We start from the raw sequence: 13153 nt of genomic DNA on the forward strand, positions 1-13153 counted from the left end.
CATCATTGTCCCCAGAACACATTTGGTATGATGGATTGACAGAGATGGTTTGACTAAATGCTTCCATTGTTCCCCGAGTTTGTAGGCCGTAACTAATAACAACCCAATAATGCACTATGCGAATTTACTTGCAACATTGATAATAAACTCAACAACATTGTGCCTCAATATTCACTATTTTAAGAGAAATCGATCCATACCTGGAATAATAATCAAAGATGCACAACATGAGATGCCAGCCTGGCGCATTCAAACACAATATTCGCGGCAACCGGATGTGCTGTAGGAACAGTGGTGTTGTTCACGGCAGATGGTCCGAGGCTGCATCTCCACTCATTATTATTATTATTCGGACTGGTTTCTGAGTTTTAATATTAATCTCGTCATTATTCTGAATTGTATAATAATCGCAGATATAAAACAGGAGATGCAGGTCTGGTGCCTTCCGATACGCCGTTCGCGGCAACTGCGGCGCTGTAAGAGCAACTGTGTTGTTAACACCCGGTGGTCAGCGGTTGCATCTCCACTCTTTGTTATCATTCAGGCTGCCTTCTGCGTTTTAATATTAATCTCATCATTATTTTGAGGTTTCTTTATGGGGTGGTAGTAATTTTAATGGGGGTAGTAGTTTTTCTCGTAACACCTAGATCAGGCTGTCCCTCCAAACTGGATGACCAAGCAAGGAGGAGACTGATCAGGCCACCAAGAGGCCAATGGCAACTTTGAAAGAGCTACAGGCCTTTATGGCAAAGACTGGTCACTGTGTGCATGTGACAACAATATCCCAAACACTCCACAAGTCTGGCCTGTACGGTAGGGTGAAAAGAAGGAAGGCATTGCTCAAAAAAGCCCACCTTGAGTCCAATTTGAGGTATGCAAAAAACACTGCGAAGATTCTGAAGCCATGTGGCAAAAAGTTTTGTGGTTTGACAAAACCAAGATGGAAGTTTTTGGCCTAAATGCAAAACGTTACATCTGGCGCAAACCCAACATAGCACATTACCCAAAGAACACCATCCTTACTGTGAAGCATGGTGGTGGCAGCATCATGTTATGGGGATGCTTCTCATAAGTAGAGACTATGGCACTTGTCAGGATAGAAGAGAAAATGGATGGAGCAAAATATAGAAAAATCCAAGAGGAAAACCTGCTGCTCTCTGCAAGAAAGCCTAAATTGGGGCGGAGGTTCATCTTTCAGCATGACAACAACCCGAAGCACACGGGCAAAGCTACCCTGGAGTGGTTAAGGAACAAAAATATAAATGTCCTTGAGTGGCCCAGTCAGAGCTCCGACTTAAATCCAATCAAAAATCTGTGACATCACTTGAAGATTGCTGTCCATCAACGCTCCCCACGCAACTTGACTGAGCTTGAACAGTCTTGTACAGAAGAATGGGCAAATATTGCCCCATCAAGGTGTGCAAAGTGGGTAGAGACCTATCCCTATCCTAAGAGACTCACAGGTGTAATTGTTGTTAAAGGTGCTTCCACCAAGGAGTAACTCGGGGGGGAGGGGTGGGGAGGGTCACTTATCCAACAGAGATATTGTAGTTTTGTATTTTTAATTAATTTTCTGAAATTTGTAGAATTGGTTTTTCATTTGGAAGTTGTGGGTTACGATGTGTAAATAAAGGTGGAAAAGGTTTGATTGAATGCAACTTAATTCCAGGTTATAAGGTAACAAAAGGTGAAAAATTAGAAAGGGGGTGTAGACTTTCGTGTGTGTGTGTGTGTGTGTGTGTGTGTGTGTGTGTGTGTGTGTGTGTGTGTGTGTGTGTGTGTGTGTGTGTGTGTGTGTGTGTGTGTGTGTGTGTGTGTGTGTGTGTTTTTGTATACTGAATCGAGGCTCGTGAAAGAGCTAACATTTATTTCAGAAACAAATCAACCAGACAAACAAAATATATAAAAAGAGGGAGTGGAAGACAAGATGGGGAGAGAAGGGGAAGCACACAAACACAACATTTGAGAGCAGGGAGATGCGTGGGAGGGAGATGGCTTGGGGGGGGGGGGGGAAGAGGCGTGGGAAGGGGGTGGGGGTGGGGGTGGGAGAAGTATAAAACACAAGGACACCAAGGACTTCCAGGACAGAAGTTGGTATTTCAAAAAAGTGGAATTGGGGTGAAATTAGCGGGGGTAGAAAAGATCAAGGTTTTGGGTGGGGGAAGATAAGAGATGGTGGTGAACAGCTGTTTTAAAGACTTGGAGGGTGGAGTGGGATGGAAGAGAGTGAGGGAGCTTGTTCCAGAGGCAGGAGAAAAGAGCAATGAAGGAGTGAAGGTGAGCAGAGTGTCTTGATTTTGGCAGTTTAACCATGAGGGTTGCAGGCAGATCTTGTGCGACCTGTAGGAATATTTGGGGGACAGAGCCCAGAGAGAGCTGGGGGGGCAAGGCCAGAGAGGAGTCGGTAGAAGACGGAAAGACCAACAAACCTGCCTGCGGTGAGTGAGTGAAAGGCCCTCGGAGATAGCGTCATCACGGGAGATTCCAATGATTCTGAACGCTTTGGTTTCAACAGCGTGAAGACAAGCTAGGTGTGAGGCAGGAGCACCAGCCCAGAGGGGAGAGCAGTATTCCATTGAGCTGCGGATGAAAGCCTTGTATGTGGTGAGGAGCTTAGGTGTGCCAAGGAAGGACTTCGCACGACGGAGGATGCCCAGTCGGCGACTGGCTTTGGTGGCCAGATTTGAAATGTGGTTTTCCCAGGAAAGATCATGGCAGATAGTGAGACCCAAAAGCTTGAGTGACAGAACTTCTTGGAGAGGATTATTCAGAAAGTGGATGGGAGGGTTGTCCAGTCGGTCTTTTCGGAGAGACATCGTAAGAGTGTGAGATTTGTCAGGATTGAAAGACATGTTCCACTTGTTTGCCCAGTCTGTGATTTTGTCCAGGTCTGCAGAGAGTGAGGAGGCTGCAGACTGCCGATCTGAGGGATGAGGAATGGAGTGGCAGAGAGTGGAGTCATCAGCAAAGAGATAGAGAGGATTTTCAAGAGAGTCAGAGAGATCATTGATGAAGACCAGAAAAAGCACAGGGCCCAGAACACTGCCTTGGGGAACTCCAGCCTGAACAGGAAGAGGAGATGAGAGAAACCCATTCAGGGCCACACGTTGACTACGACTTGAGAGGAAGGCCGCCAGCCATGTGTGGAGATTTCCATGGATACCAAAGGAGGAGGGTTTGGTGAGCAGAGCGGGGTGCCAGACCGTATCGAAGGCACGTGATATGTCAAGGGAGACGGCTCTAATTTCCTGTTTGGCATTCAGGACCTCCATCCATTGTTGAGAAAGCAGAAGCAGCATGTCCAGAGTAGAGTGACCTGGTCTGAAACCAAATTGATGATCACAGATCAAGCCATTGGAGAAGAGGAAAGATTTAATGTGTGTGTGTGTGTGTGTGTGTGTGTGTGTGTGTGTGTGTGTGTGTGTGTGTTTGTGTGTGTGTGTGTGTGTGTGTGTGTGTGTGTGTGTGTGTGTGTGTGTGTGTGTGTGTGTGTGTGTGTGTGTGTGTGTGTGTGTGTGTGTGTGCGCGCGCATGCGTGTATGGTCTTGCTGGTTGCTTAAGGTAAGATGTGCATGATTTAGTGTGTTATCATAAAATGAATCTCTGATTGGAGTCATGATTATTGGCTCCATCCACCATGTTGGTTTTTTCACCAAATTTTCTATGATGTTTTTAATTTTAATTGTTCATTTTTCTCGTCTTTGTTTCTTTTCCATTGGTATCATTTGTAAGTGAGACACATGTGCAGCTTTTTGTGCAGGTTCCACCACTGTGTTAATTAATTGAGGTCTGTTTTGATACAGGAATCCAACAAAGATGTTTGTAAAACCACCTCCTCCTCCACCGCCTGCACCTCCACCAGCACCACCTCCACCAGTACCACCTCCCTTTCTTCTTCAACCTCAATATCCTTCATCGCAGGTAAACTGAGGAACACGTCTTTGTCCAAGTAATAATTTAAGACAATACAAGAAAAATGAAATGCGAAGAGGAGTTTGTGTATTTTGTTAAACTTGACTGCACATGACCAGCCCTTTCAAACACTCCACTGGACGTTAAAGATTGCACGGTGTCCTTCACGGAGAGCAGGCGAGTTATCACCGGCATCCTGGAAAATGAGAGTACCTGTCAAAATCACCTTCAGTGGAATGTCAGCTGTGACCACCTAGTTCAATGAAAACTTGGGCGAAAATTGTCCCCCAGTCGACATCTCAAGAAGGAGAGAATTGAGTCGTTTAAGTAGTCGTAGGAGTTGTGTATATATTGCATACACTGGAGGAAGTCTGTGGTGTGTATTGATGATTTGCGGGGTTAATTAATGAGGTTTGCTCCTCAAACTTGATGGCTTCATTGCACCATCTTCACAACCACAACTTCCTCTGGTTGTGAATCGTTCAAAGTTCGTCCTTCGGTGTCCAGAAAAAAGTCTTGGGCTACTTTTAGTTTGTAAAATAGAAAACACTTTGAGTTTCCCTTTCTTGCACAACAACATGGTTAAACAAAATAGGGGCAAGACCCCTGGACGCTCACCTGGTAAAATAAAGCAGTATACAACACCAACTGGAGTTATTTTAAACAGTATCACGATATTTTAAACCAATTTCAATGTTTTTTTTTGTTTGTTTTTTTTGTATACATAATCGAGGGTCGTGAAAGAGCTAACATTTATCACACAAACAAATCAAACAGACAAACAACAAAGTACATAAAAAGGGGAGCGGTAGACAATATGGGGAGAGAAGGGGAAGCACACAAACACAACATTTGAGAGCAGGGACATCGGGAATGTGTGGGAGGGAGAGGGCTTGGGGGGAGGCGGCGTGGGAAGGGGGGGGGGGGGGGGAGAATTACAAACACAAGGACACCAAGGACTTCCCGGAAGGAAGTTGGTATTTCGAAAAAGTGGATTTGGGGTGAAATTAGCGGGGGTAGAAAAGATCAAGGTTTTGGATGGGGGAAGATAAGAGATGGTGGTGAACAGCTGTTTTAAAGACCTGGAGGGATGAGAGGGATTGAAGAGAGTGAGGGAGTTTGTTCCAGAGGTGGGAGAAAAGAGGAATGAAGGAGTGAAGGTGAGCAGAGAGTCTTGATTTTGTCAGTTTAACCATAAGAGGGTTGCAGGCACATCTTGTGCGACCTGCAGGAATATTTGGGGGACAGAGCCCAGAGAGAGCTGGAGGAGCAAGGCCAGAGAGGAGTCGGTAGAAGACAGAAAAACCACCAACCTGCCTGCGGTGAGTAAGTGAAAGGCCCTCGGACGTAGCTTTATCGCAGGAGATTCCAATGATTCTGAATGCTTTGGTTTCAACAGCGTGAAGACGAGCTAGGTGTGAGGCAGGAGCACCATCCCAGAGGGGAGAGTAGTACTCCATTGAGCTGCAGATGAAAGCCTTATATGTGGTGAGGAGCTCAGGTGTGCCAAGGAAGGACTTCGCACGACGGAGGATGCCCAGTCGGCGACTGGCTTTGGAGGCCAGATTTGAAATGGGGTTTTCCCAAGAAAGATCATGGCAGATATTGAGACCCAAAAGCTTGAGTGACAGAACTTCTTGGAGAGGATTATTCAGAAAGTGGATGGGAGGGTTGTCCAGTCGGTCTTTTCGGAGAGACATCGTAAGAGTGTGAGATTTGTCAGGATTGAAAGACATGTTCCACTTGTTTGCCCAGTCTGTGATTTTGTCCAGGTCTGCAGAAAGTGGGGAGGCTGCAGACTGCCGATCTGAGGAATGAGGAATGGAGCGGCAGAGAGTGGAGTCATCAGCAAAGAGAAAGAGAGGATTTTCAAGAGAGTCGGAGAGATCATTGATGAAGACCAGAAAAAGCACAGGGCCCAGAACACTGCCTTGGGGAACTCCAGCCTGAACAGGAAGAGGAGATGAGAGAAACCCATTCAGGGCCACACGTTGACTACGACTAGAGAGGAAGTCCGCCAGCCATGCATGGAGATTTCCATGGATACGAAAGGAGGAGAGTTTGGTGAGCAGAGCGGGGTGCCAAACCGTATCGAAGACACAATTGATATGTCAAGGGACACAGCTCTAATTTCCTGTTTGGCATTGAGGACCTCCATCCATTGTTGAGACAGCCGAAGCAGCATGTCCAGAGTAGAGTGACCTGGTCTGAAACCAAATTGATGATCAGAGATCAAGCCATTGGAGAAGAGGAAAGATTTCATATCCGAAGCAATGATGGATTCCATTACTTTGCTGATAATTGGGAGAAGGCTGATTGGTCTGTAGTTGCTAGGATATGTTTTTGCACCTTTTTTGTGTAAAGCAGTGATGTTGGCTGATTTCCAAGCAGATGGCAGATGACCTTGAGCAAAAGAGAGGGTGACGAGAACAGAGAGAGGGAGTGAAAGAGCGGAAGAACAGGATTTTAGAACCCTTGGGCTGATGCCGTCAGGTCCAGTTGCAGAATCAAAGTCGAGGGTTGACAGAAACTTTTCCACCTTGTCAGGAGGAAAGGACACGGAGTCCAGGAGCAGCTGGGTATGACTGGGTATGGTGGGTACAGAGAGGGATGGGTTTGGGACACAAGATTTAGAGGCAAACACAGAATTGAGGCATTCGGCTTTTTCACATGCGGTGTCAGCTGTGTAACCGTTTGAGGTAAGGGAGGGGATGGAGGGGGCACAAACACCAGAAACAGATTTGACCAGATGCCACTAGGATTTGGAGGAAGGGGACAGCTTTGACAGTTCAGTCTTGAGAGTGGAGATAAATTGTTTCCTGGCTCTGCTGAAGGTGGACACACACTTGTTCTGAACTTTGTGAAAGAACTGAGATTTCTTTCCGTTGGATTAGCCTTCCATGAGGTGAAGGAAAGTTGTTTCAGGGAAACTGCCTCACCACAAGCTTCAGTGTACCATGGACGGGAGGAAGGGTATGACAACTGAAGACGAGATGGGATAAATCTGTGCATGGGAGAGAGCAGTTTACTTTGGAAGAATTCCCAGGAAGAGTTGATGTCAGAGGCAGTACAGATGGGAGACCTGTCCAGATGATTGATGGCTGCTTGAAGACCGTGCCAGTCGGCCTGAGTGAAATGCCAGACTCGTTGGTGCTGAGGAGGCTCTCTGAGAATGGCCAGAGAGATGTCCACTTTAACAAGCACATGATCAGATGAACCGATTGGAGCAGAAGAAGAGCAGCAGAGATCTGCAGGGAAGTTAGTCATAACCAAGTCCAGAAGAGAAGATGCTCCATTGACTGAGATCCGGGTCGGGAAATTGACAGATTGTGTCAGTCCCAATGAGTCGAAGAAGTTCTTTGCTGAGGTGCCATGGCTGGTGAGAGAGGTACCTACACCCAGCCAGCTGGCATGATGACAGTTGAAGTTGCCACAAATGAGGAAGAGAGAGTTGGGATGAGTGGATAGAAGTTGGTCCGTGTTGTCACACAGGGAGAGGTCGATGGAGTCATCACTGTTTGGTGGACGGTACAACACACATATGAACAAAAGGTGGGAGCGAAGGGGAAGCCGTAGCCATAAGTATTCCTGGGGGTGAGGTGGAGAGAGGGCAGTGCAAGGAGAGTGAAGAAGAGAGTTTTTGATAAAGATAGCAACCCCACCTCCAGGACGAGGCTCAGATCTATCATACCAGAGGAGGGAGTAACCATGAAGAGATATTAAAGAATCAGAGCATCTTGAAGGAGGAAAGTTTCTGTTAAGCAGATTACGTTTGGTTTGTCAAAAGCAACCTGTATTGAGAGATCAGTCAGCTTTGAGCAAAGGCCCCGGATGTTTGAGGTCCATACCGTTAAGGAAGAGGGAGGGGGAGAAATCGGGTACATGACAGGGGAGGGGAAGGGTAAGGTAAGATGAGGGGTGAGAGGGGGAGGTAGGGACAGCTGTTGATCGTGTGTCAGATATTGCAGAAGAGTTAGGAGAAAGTGAAGGATGAGGATGACAAAAGGTTTGACGGTGATGGGAAGAGGCCCAGTGAGGTGTTGTTTGTGGGGGGGGGGGGGGGGGGAGGGGCAGAGCATAGTCGAAGGTTAGAGGAGGTGGAGGTATGCGATGGAAGGGACAGGAAGCAGCTTTGAGGAGGAGGTGTTAGGGGGGAGATTATGAGAGAGATTGTAGGGGGGGGGGGGGGAGATTTGAAGAGGAGGGGTGGGGGGGAGTTTTGAAGGGGAAGGGTGAGTGGGGAGTTTAGGAGGGGTGGTGTGAGGGGGGAGTTTAGAAAGTGGACAATTGATGAAAAACGAACATTTATTATAACCTTGGTTTATTGTGATTTTCAGGTCAGAGATCCATTTGAGAACAATAGAGGAGAGGTGGAATGAAGGTGAGTTTAGAGAATGTAGGGAGGAATGACTGTAGAGATTGATTATTTTTTTGAAGTGGAATTGATTTGAAGAGGAAATTTAAAAAAAGCCTTTTGAATAGGAAGAAAAACAGCATGTTGTAATAAACCACTGAATAAAACTGCAGGGGAAAGTTTAAACATATTTAAACAAAACTGTGAAAAACAATCTGGGAAAAGTTCCTGAAGTGAGGGCATGGATCAGTGAAAGGAGAAGGAGAAATGGTTAAATGAGACGGAGGAAACTAGGATTTGAAACCCGAGTTACAGATGGAGATAGAAGGGAGAGGTGGAAGAAAAGGAGATAAAGTGGGTGGGGCGAGGAGAGAAGGAAATAATTTTTTTTTTTTGTTGTCGTTAAAACGTAAGCCAAAGGGTAGATGTTCGGGGAAGTTAGGGGGAGAAGAGAAAACGAAGAAATAAGCAATACAGCGAAGGAAAGAACTTAAATACACAAAACACCGACGGGGGGAGGGAAGCCTAGGGAGCACAGGCCGCGCACGTGGTGCGAACAGAAATCGATTAATTATACACAAGTTTGCACGAATTGCAAACCAAGATTAACTCGAAACACACAGTAACACATACACATACAAAAAAAAAGGAGCGGAAATTTGGAAAATACTTAAATTAGACACAAATTGGAAAATACTTAAACTTTGATGCCATGCAAATATACTTTGTATTTATTGTGCAGTTTTGATTCCACGCTCTTGTGTGCTGTCATGTCTGCAGGACAACAACATGAGAGCATCACAGCTGAGTCGTTCTGAGTCGAAGGGGAGAGCAGCCCTCTTTGTTGACATCCACAAAGGGGCGAATCTGAAGAAAGCAGTCACAAACGACCGAAGTGCCCCCCTCCTTGAAAGTGAGTCTTAAAACGTACCAGTATCTCTCTTACGTCGTTTGATATTTTTTAATTTTTTTTTGTATACAGAATCGAGGCTCGTGAAAGCTAACATTTATCACAAAAAAAAAATCAAACAGACAAACAAAATATATAAAAAGAGGGAGCGGTAGACAAGATGGGGAGAGAATGGGGAAGCACACAAACACAACATTTGAGAGCAGGGACATCGGGAGATGTGTGGGAGGGAGAGGGTTTGGGGGGAGGAGGCGTGGGAAGGGGGAGGGGGGTGGGAGAAGTATAAAACACAAGGAAACCAACGACTTCCAGGAAAGAAGTTGGTATTTCAAAAAAGTGGATTTGGGGTGAAATTAGCGGGGGTAGAAAAGATCAAGGTTTTGGATGGGGGAAGATAAGAGATGGTGGTGAACAGCTGTTTTAAAGACCTGGAGGGAGGAGTGGGATTGAAGAGAGTGCGGGACTTTGTTCCAGAGGCGGGAGAAAAGAGGAATAAAGGAGTGAAGGTGAGCAGAGAGTCTTGATTTTGGCAGTTTAACCATAAGAGGGTTGCAGGCAGATCTTGTGCGACCTGTAGGAATATTTGGGGGACAGAGCCCAGAGAGATCTGGGGGAGCAAGGCCGGAGAGGAGTCGGTAGAAGACGGAAAGACCACCAACCTGCCTGCCGTGAGTAAGTGAAAGGCCCTCGGAGATAGCTTCATCACGGGAGATTCCAATGATTCTGAACGCTTTGGTTTCAACAGCGTGAAGACGAGCTAGGTGTGAGGCAGGAACACCAGCCCAGAGGGGAGAGCAGTACTCCATTGAGCTGCGGATGAAAGCCTTGTATGTGGTGAGAAGCTCAGGTGTGCCAAGGAAGGACTTCGCATGACGGAGGATGCCCAGTCGGCGACTGGTGTTGGAGGCCAGCTTGGAAATGTGGTTTTCCCAGGAAAGATCATGGCAGATAGTGAGACCCAAAAGCTTGAGTGACAGAACTTCAAAGTCGATTAATTATACACAGATATTAAAATAATAGATATTAGAAAAGATATTAAAAATTAAAAATTAAATTTAATAAAATATTTTAGATATTAAAATATTAAACAAGTACACATACATTCAAAGTACACCACCCCCATGCCAAATAATTAAATATCCCACAGCGCAGCATTGCCGGGGCGCCTCAGGCGCCCGGCAATACCGCAGTGCAGCTCATTGAGGCTGCATTGGGAGGGAGAGGTGTACACTAATTGATTGATTAATTGTATAATTAAAATCAATAAAAGATTATCACAAAATATTTTCATAATCAATTGGCTAATAGCATAACTAAACCACTAGTGCTTCATCCGAAGATGTATCTTTTAGAAATTTAATTAAATAAGTCATTTATAAAAAATTAAATAATTAATTGATTACTCAATAAATAATTAATCGATTAATCAATAAATAATTAATAGATGAAATGATTAATCAATAAATCAAAAATATCCTTGATAGCCACATCACTTGGTCACTCATGTCCAAATATTAGCTTCCCAGCTCAAAAGGTGCCTGAGATATTGGCCAAATGAGAAAGAAAATAAATAAATGATTAATAATGAAAATAAATAAATAATCATAAAAAAATTAAATTATTAATCAATTTGGTCAGAGAACACATAAACTACCACTATTTCATCAGAATCTGTAACTTAAAAAAAAAAATTTTTTTTGGCATTAATCGAATAATTAAATAATTAATCGATTAATTGATTAATTAATAAATCAAAAATATCCTTTGCAGCCAAATCACCTGGTCATTGGCATGTCCAAATATCAGCTTCCTAACTCAAAAGGTGCCTGAGTTAATGGTCAGAAGAGAAAGGAAATTTGATTAATTAAATAAGTACTTAATTAATCACTAATAATTAAATAACTCCTCAATTTATTGATTAATCAAAAACAAAAAATACCGTTTTGACAAAGCACTTTCTCACTATTGTGCCAAAATTTCAGCTTCCGAGCTCAAAGGATGGCTGAGATATCGCCCGGACAAACAAACAAGAAGGAAAACAAACAAGAAAGAAACCAGAGTGAAAACTGAGTACTCTCTTTCAGCGTGCGTCACTGCCGAGCCCCCTTTGGTGCCCGGCAATGACGATTTGCAATACCTGGAGATGGCATAGGAAAGGAGCGGTGTACAACAAGTACACATACATTCAAAGTACACCGCCCCATGCCAAATAATTAAATATGCTGCAGCGCGGCATTGCCGGGGCGCCTCCGGCGCCCGGCAATACCGCAGTGCAGCTCATTGAGGCTGCATTGGGAGGGAGAGGTGTACACTAATTGATTGATTAATTGTATAATTAAAATCAATAAAAGATTATCACAAAATATTTTCATAATCAATTGGCTAATAGCATACCTAAAGTACTAGTGCTTCATCTGAAGATGTATCTTTTAGAAATTTAATTAAATAAGTCATTTAAAAAAATTAAATAATTAATTGATTACTCAATAAATAATTCATCGATTAATCAATAAATAATTAATAGATGAAATGATTAATCAATAAATCAAAAATATCCTTGATAGCCACATCACTTGGTCACTCATGTCCAAATATTAGCTTCCCAGCTCAAAAGGTGCCTGAGATATTGGCCAAATGAGAAAGAAAATAAATAAATGATTAATAATGAAAATAAATAAATAATAATCATAAAAAAATTAAATTATTAACCAATTTGGTCAGAGAACACATAAACGACCACTATTTCATCAGAATCTGTAACTTAAAAAAAAAAAAATTTTTGGTCATTAATTGAATAATTAAATAATTAATCGATTAATTGATTAATTAATAAATCAAAAATATCCTTTGCAGCCAAATCACCTGGTCATTGGCATGTCCAAATGTCAGCTTCCTAACTCAAAAGGTGCCTGAGTTAATGGTACGAAGAGAAAGGAAATTTGATTAATTAAATAAGTACTTAATTAATCGCTAATAATTAAATAACTCCTCAATTTATTGATTAATCAAAAAAATATATATACCGTTTTTGACAAAGGACTTGCTCACTATTGTGCCGAAATTTCAGCTTCCTAGCTCAAAGGATGGCTGAGATATCGCCCGGACAAACAAACAAGAAAGAAAACAAGGAAACAAGAAAACAAGAAAGAAACCAGAGTGAAAACTGAGTACTCTCTTTCAGCGTGCGTCACTGCCGAGCCCCCTTCGGTGCCCGGCAATGACGATTTGCAATGCCTGGAGATGGCATAGGAAAGGAGCGGTGTACAAAAACACACAAAAACACACAATATAAAACATCGTTACACTGTTGGATACAAAATGGCTTCTAATTTCACGTTGTCACGACTTCAACTATCGAAAGACTCTTGTTCAGTTTGTAGAATACATTCGTTTCCAATAGAATTAACTTTTCTCATTCACTTAAATGGACAAAAAGGAAGTTATTTGTTGGATGGAATAACTTGTGGTTATAAGATTATTTTTTTTCATTTTACTTATGGTGGGTGTGTAGACCAGGGACACTTAGATTATACACCACCTGTGAAACTTTGTTTCCATTCACACAAGGCATTGTTAGAACATCCTTCTGTGCACCTCACATGTACATAAAAAGATAGCGCAAGCAATAGTAAGGAGTCCCAGGATCCATTTATAAGGAAAAATCGTCTCAAATGGAGTGTGGAATCTCGAAATAAATGGAACTCGGTCTCGGCATGCCTGCATCAGTGCACGCGTCCTCGACGGCTCTTATATTCTTGTCTTTATAGCGTTTTCTATGATATCCTTTGAAAGCTTCTTTTTATAATGGAGCAAACGTATATAGTTATCTACAGTCATGGCCAAAAATATTGGCACCCTTGCACTTTTTTCAAATAACACAATTTTCTCTAAAAATAAGTTGAAATTGACCAAAGTATTTTGTCTCCACAATTCTTTATTTCACTGTTAATATTACAGAACCTTTGTTTTTGTTTTAG

At 43.3% G+C, this 13153-nt stretch overlaps 1 protein-coding gene across 2 annotated transcripts in view; it reads left to right on the plus strand.

The window, feature by feature from the left end:
• Positions 1 to 13153, plus strand: part of LOC137430975 (uncharacterized) — a 183123-nt gene that overhangs the window by 8772 nt on the left and 161198 nt on the right. For both annotated transcript variants that reach the window (XM_068121787.2, XM_068121788.2), the window contains exons 2-3: positions 3804 to 3921; positions 9047 to 9179. In XM_068121787.2, the coding sequence (XP_067977888.2) occupies positions 3817 to 3921; positions 9047 to 9179 (238 nt within the window). In that variant the 5' untranslated portion in view covers positions 3804 to 3816. The remainder of the gene's footprint in view (positions 1 to 3803; positions 3922 to 9046; positions 9180 to 13153) is intronic.

The sequence above is a fragment of the Myxine glutinosa genome, chromosome 7, assembly GCF_964187855.1.
Source record: "Myxine glutinosa chromosome 7, kmMyxGlut1.1, whole genome shotgun sequence".
In the NCBI taxonomy this organism is placed as follows: Eukaryota; Metazoa; Chordata; class Myxini; order Myxiniformes; family Myxinidae; genus Myxine; species Myxine glutinosa.